The sequence below is a fragment of the Loxodonta africana genome, chromosome 22 (genome assembly GCF_030014295.1).
Source record: "Loxodonta africana isolate mLoxAfr1 chromosome 22, mLoxAfr1.hap2, whole genome shotgun sequence".
Classification (NCBI taxonomy): domain Eukaryota; kingdom Metazoa; phylum Chordata; class Mammalia; order Proboscidea; family Elephantidae; genus Loxodonta; species Loxodonta africana.
This window is the reverse complement of record NC_087363.1, coordinates 49,159,748-49,166,187: the sequence shown is the minus strand read 5'-3', so window position 1 is coordinate 49,166,187 and position 6,440 is coordinate 49,159,748. Positions and strand designations below refer to the sequence as shown.

Genomic DNA, 6,440 nt, shown 5'->3' with positions numbered 1-6,440 from the left:
ATGTCTATGGAGTGTACCATTTAGGAAAAGAAGAAATCCTAAAAACAGATGAGGTGGTACTTAAAAGGCAAATAACTAAAAATGAACTCTGAATCTTTAATAAACTGCCTTTCATATTTTTCTTTTACTAGGAGTGACTTTCTTAGATTTTTTTGGAGCCATTAAAAGAAGCTTAAATATACAAATTTTCTAAAATCATCTTTATTTTTAAGGAAATAGCAACAGTGGGCTTTTCTGTGTGTTCCTATTGTGTGTATGTGTATGTGTGTGTGTGTGTGCATGAATGTATATGTGTGGTGTGTGAGAGAGACAGTGTGTGAGTGTGTTTGTGTGCATAAGTGTGTGTGTAATAATTTTACCCAGTAGTACAAGCAATCCCAATGTAACTGTAGAAGTGAAGGAACTTGAAAATGAATTTCAGTGTAGTAAGTGGGATATGATAAGACTGCCCTGAAATTTAAAAGTGTGTTTAGTTATTTTGAATAGATTTTGAACACTATTATTAGATTTGTGAGTGATTGTGCCATTTTAGTAAACAAAAGCGAGGCTATAATGTAGAAAGTATGAGGAATAAAAATAACATCTGTCCTAATCTAATTTCCAGGCACATCTCCAGACATCCATTTGCCTGCAGTAACTCATGCCATAGAGCTCTGGGCACATACCTGGAACTGAGAGACACGGTTAGAAGACTCCAAATTGTTTCCTGCCTTTTGAAAACTCCAGAAAACCAGCCCTTCCGACACTGGAATTCTGCACATTTCAACCAAGACTCAGCTTGAATGTTTGCGTTCCCTGATTGCCGCCCTACACGTCGCTATATACGGTTCACTTTTTGTTAAAATTTCCAAGTGGCAAGGGTTGAACTTGCTAAGCAAGCCAGCATGGCTAGGATTAGCTTTGCTTCAACAGCTTGCCGACTGGTGCTGGGATTGCTAATGACTTCACTGACTGAGTCTTCCATGCAGAATAGTGAGTGTCCCCAACTTTGTGTCTGTGAAATTAGGCCCTGGTTTACCCCACAGTCAACATACAGAGAAGCCACCACAGTTGACTGCAATGATCTCCGCTTAACAAGAATTCCCAGCAACCTTTCCAGTGACACTCAAGTGCTTCTCCTACAGAGCAATAACATTGCAAAGACCGTGGGTGAGCTTCAACAGCTTTTCAACTTGACTGAGCTAGATTTCTCCCAAAACAACTTCACAAATATTAAGGAGGTAGGGCTGGCAAACCTGAGCCAGCTCACGACTCTACATTTAGAGGAAAATCAGATTACGGAGATGACTGATTACTGTCTGCAAGACCTCAGCAACCTTCAAGAACTCTACATCAACCACAACCAGATCAGCACTATTTCTGCTAATGCTTTCTCAGGCTTAAAAAATCTTTTAAGGCTCCACCTAAACTCCAACAAATTGAAAGTTATTGACAGCCGCTGGTTTGATTCGACGCCTAACCTGGAAATTCTTATGATTGGGGAGAACCCTGTGATTGGAATTCTGGATATGAACTTCAAACCACTCTCAAATTTGAGAAGCTTGGTCTTGGCAGGAATGTATCTCACTGATATTCCGGGAAATGCCTTGGTGGGCCTGGATAGCCTTGAGAGCTTGTCTTTTTATGACAACAAATTGGTCAAAGTCCCTCAACTTGCCCTGCAGAAAGTTCCAAATTTGAAATTCTTAGACCTCAACAAAAACCCCATCCACAAAATCCAAGAAGGGGACTTCAAAAATATGCTTCGGTTAAAAGAACTGGGAATCAACAATATGGGGGAACTTGTTTCTGTGGACCGTTATGCTCTGGATAACTTGCCTGAACTCACAAAGCTAGAAGCTACCAATAACCCCAAACTCTCTTACATACACCGCTTGGCTTTCCGAAGTGTTCCTGCCCTGGAAAGCTTGATGCTAAACAACAATGCCTTGAATGCCGTTTACCAAAAGACAGTGGAATCGCTTCCCAATCTGCGTGAGATCAGCATCCACAGCAACCCCCTGAGGTGTGACTGTGTCATCCACTGGATCAACTCCAACAAGACAAACATCCGCTTCATGGAGCCCCTGTCCATGTTCTGTGCCATGCCGCCCGAATACAGAGGGCAGCAGGTGAAGGAAGTTCTAATCCAGGACTCAAATGAACAGTGCCTCCCGATGATCTCTCACGACACATTCCCAAATCACTTAAACATGGATGTCGGAACGACAGTTTTCCTAGACTGTCGGGCTATGGCTGAGCCAGAACCTGAAATTTACTGGGTCACTCCGCTTGGAAATAAGATAACTGTGGAAACCCTTTCAGAAAAGTACAGGCTAAGCAGTGAAGGTACCTTGGAAATATGTAACATACAAATTGAAGACTCAGGAAGATACACCTGTGTTGCCCAAAACGTGGAAGGAGCAGACACTCAGGTGGCTACCATTAAGGTTAATGGAACTCTTCTGGATGGTACCCAGGTGCTGAAAATATACGTCAAGCAGACAGAATCTCATTCCATCTTAGTGTCCTGGAAAGTTAATTCCAATGTCATGACGTCAAACTTAAAATGGTCATCCGCCACCATGAAGATTGACAACCCCCACATAACATATACTGCCAGGGTCCCAGTAGATGTTCACGAGTACAACCTCACACATCTGCAGCCTTCCACGGATTATGAGGTGTGTCTCACAGTGTCCAACATTCATCAGCAGACTCAGAAGTCATGTGTTAATGTCACGACCAAAAATGCTGCTTTCGCCCTAGACATTTCTGATCAAGAAACCAGTACAGCCCTTGCTGCGGTAATGGGGTCCATGTTTGCTGTCATCAGCCTAGCATCCATTGCTGTGTACATTGCCAAAAGATTTAAGAGGAAAAACTACCACCATTCATTAAAAAAGTATATGCAAAAAACCTCTTCGATCCCACTCAATGAGCTATACCCACCACTCATTAACCTCTGGGAAGCAGACAGCGAGAAAGACAAGGATGGTTCTGCAGACACCAAGCCCACCCAGGTCGACACATCCAGAAGCTATTACATGTGGTAACTCAGCAGATATTTTGCTTCTGGTAGTAAGGAGCACAAAGACGTTTTTGCTTTATTCTGCAAAAGTAACACGTTGAAGACTTTTGTATTTCTGACTTTGCTAGTTTGTGGCAGAGTGGAGAGGACGGATGGATATTTCAAAATTTTTTTAGTATAGCGTATCGCAAGGGTTTTGACACAGCTGGCAGCTTTTCTAGGTTTCCAGTTGGTGTTTGGTTTTTATCATTATCATTATTATGATTGTTATATTATTATTATTTTATTTTAGTTGTTGTGCTAAACTCAATAATGCTGTTTTAACTATAATGCTCAATAAAATGATTAATGACAGGTTGGGGTTCCCCTGTGCTTTTACCAGTAGCATGACCCCTTCTTCTGAAGCCATCAGTAGAAATTACCATGTCCTACAAAAAGCTAACATACAGTTCTGAAGCGGCATTGAACAATCTGGTCTACAGACTTTCCGAAGCTAAGGCTAGACTTGTTACCTTTGTTGAATGATGTTAGTTGACTGTACTGTAATGTTGTATCAACTGAATTGAATGTTTTGCCTTTGAACAATGACTTTTCTTTTTTTGTAATAGTTACAGAGGCTTAGAACAAGCTAACAGGCAATAGAAATATGTATATCAGATTTTTTAATGTAACAAACTTTACATGTTAATTTTACCTTATTCTTTTTATTATCTTTAGTAGACACTTTTAAAAGACAAAATACTTTTGTTGTGTTTAACTCACCAACATGTGGTGTATAATGAAGACAGAACTATAATAAATTAGTTTTGTTCTGATTTTTTAGAACACTGGCAATAATGTATCATTTATAGGCCTTGTTAGTTGCAATGGTAATATTTTTTACATCCATAAAAAAATAACCACCAAAATAAATCAGCTACAGCATGTTGTTTTCTAAAGTTAGGCCTTAAAAAGTTTTGACTTCTTTTTCTAAGGAAAGAAAAATCTATTTTAATGAAGTGATTTTTAATGAATAGGGTTTCAATACTTAAAAAATTACTGACCAGAACCTAATGGCAGGGGTAGGGGTGGGAATGGGGGAAGTTCACATGGAGAAAAAAGGTGTATCACTGTATTACATGCATAAGTAAACATGGCGAAAAAAAAAAAATTACATGAATACACTGGATATGTCATATTCCTTTTCTGTGAGGGTTTTGCTAAAACCTGATGTTTTTGTTGTAGTAGTTTCTACACTCCCTAGCAAAGTCTAAAACATAGAGCTGTGTAGTATTCCAAAGTATGTTACATGTTATTCCATTTTGAACTGCTATCTATGTGCTTAGACCCACATCAGTCCATATATCAGTGTGGAGATACCTGCTGAGACAAGTAAATCATTAACAGGAAACAGAACAACGTCTGCAAGGTTGACACTTTTCATCCAAATAATATATACAGACAACTTGCGGAATGAAGTGTTACAAGATTATACGGAAAATGTGTTTGTGAAATTTAGAGCAGAAAAAGCTAGGGGTAGGTAGCCGGCCAGTTCCACAGGGAGGGGAGGACATTTTATAGTCTAGGTAGGAGAAAGGACGCATTGGAAAAATGCACATTGAAAAGGCAGAGAAATAAAGAAAGGCTGTTGCAGATGGCAGCTGCTGCTAAGGAAAAGCTAAAGGGACTAAGAGGAAGCAGGTGCCTGATGAGCAAAAGCAAGGAAAAGGGAACAGAAAGAAAATCCAGGCGATGTAAGCTAGAGGGTGTATTTCTTTGTAAAAGTCCTTGTTTCATGAATTACTTAAAAAGAAAGATCACTTTCCTTTCCATTTCTCTCTAAGGAAAAAGAGAATATCAAATACCGAAGCAAACGAGCTGCAGCAGAAAACCAAGGAATATTTGAGCTAGATGCATCTCTTCCCTCAGCGTTCATTTGTTGGCGAGGAAAACCCAGGCTAGGGGAGGGCTGTGACTTGCCCAGGTCAGACTGTCCTGCCCATTCAGAACTCCGCACCTCACAGTACCGTTCCAGGTTCAGTCGCTTTCTAGAATCCCATGCAGAGTTCATCTTTTACAGTTCTGAACCATCTCTGGCGTGCCCTGCTTCAAAAATGCTAATAGATCTTCAAGTTTCAGTTCACCCAGGGTAAGTTTTTAGCACAAGCTCAGACCAGAGGGTCAGGAAGTTTTCTGCGTTGTTGTACTGCCAAGTACATGTGGGAAACACCGAGAAGTGGAGATGCTTGGGAGGTAAGGATATTTGTCTTCAAATAACTGTAGAGAGTAGTGGACGATCTGACAACTCCCCAGATCAATCTGGGAGCCGTGAAAGGGGAAGACAGAGCATTCAGTCCAGAGCAGTTTACAGCTGCCCAGAGGAGACATTCTTTATCCCATGAAGCAACGATTAGAACCTGGCACAAAATGGGCACTCAAATATTGATGGAATGAGGGAAAACAACTATTTCTGCTTTCCCAGTATACAGCAAGCACCAGAGGGTCCAACTGTGTTTGCCAACAGTATCTTTTGCCAGATTAGTTTGGGGGAAAAAAAATTCCTTTACCTTTTTCTTCTCCAACAAAATATGAGAGCTTATTTTTTAAGGGAAAAATAATGTTAATGAGTTGGTTTTCAGTTGACAGAAAGCAAGATGGCAGGGTACTTTGTTTCCCTTGCTTACTATTTCCTCATTTACACTTAATTCAGTTAGGTAAGTCAGACATCTAGAGAAATTACACATCAAACTAGGTCCTGACTGATAATGGAGGTTATATCGCCTTACCCGGTCAAGTGACTATTACAGCTCACTTCCTAATTTCATATTTTCCCTTCACTTCCTGCTGCAGTCAGGGTGTAGAGTGTATCTCTAACCTGATTTTACAAGGGTTTTGTGGTTGTTGTTTGAGCAGTTTCTTAAAACAGGCATTTTCTATTCACCCGTTTAATTATGGCAAATTGTACTGATGACATGAACGTAAAAACAAATCCTGTGTTTGCTTATCAAATTTTCTAATTTGATTGTGTGACTGGCAAAAAGGAATCATCTCCATTCTACTGCAAACAATACCAAGCCATCTATATTTTCCCTCAAGTGGTTATCCATTTATTTGCTAAGGACACCACAGTAAATCCTTTACTTGGTATTGGCTTTCTGTCTCTGTCTTCCAAGGAGTTTTCTTTTCTTCACCTCTGTTTATACTATTTGGGGAGGGTGGGGGGACAGTTTGCATCTCTAGCATGTTGTTGCCAGGAAAACCATACTTTCTGCCTTTCTATTCACTAAAGAGGAAATTTACTTCTGATGCATTCTAAGTACAACTGAAAATGCTTTCTTCACCTCAATTCTTTCACCCTCAATCTGCTTGCAAATAGACTTATTATTATACTTCAAAAATGATTAACCAGAGCAAAAAGGTTTCTTTAAAGATGTGTTTTAGAATCACCATC

At 40.0% G+C, this 6,440-nt stretch overlaps 1 protein-coding gene across 1 annotated transcript; it reads left to right on the top strand.

The window, feature by feature from the left end:
• The first annotated feature begins 884 nt into the window (after window positions 1-884).
• On the top strand, window positions 885-3,842 carry LRRN1 (leucine rich repeat neuronal 1). The gene has a single exon (XM_003409779.4). The coding sequence runs from the start codon at window positions 885-887 to the stop codon at window positions 3,033-3,035; it is 2,151 nt and encodes a 716-aa protein (XP_003409827.1). The 3' UTR covers window positions 3,036-3,842.
• Window positions 3,843-6,440: the final 2,598 nt, after the last annotated feature.

Bases quoted from the DNA above. Each gene is read 5' to 3' on its own strand.
- LRRN1 (XM_003409779.4), top strand. From the start codon at position 885: ATGGCTAGGATTAGCTTTGCTTCAACAGCTTGCCGACTGGTGCTGGGA.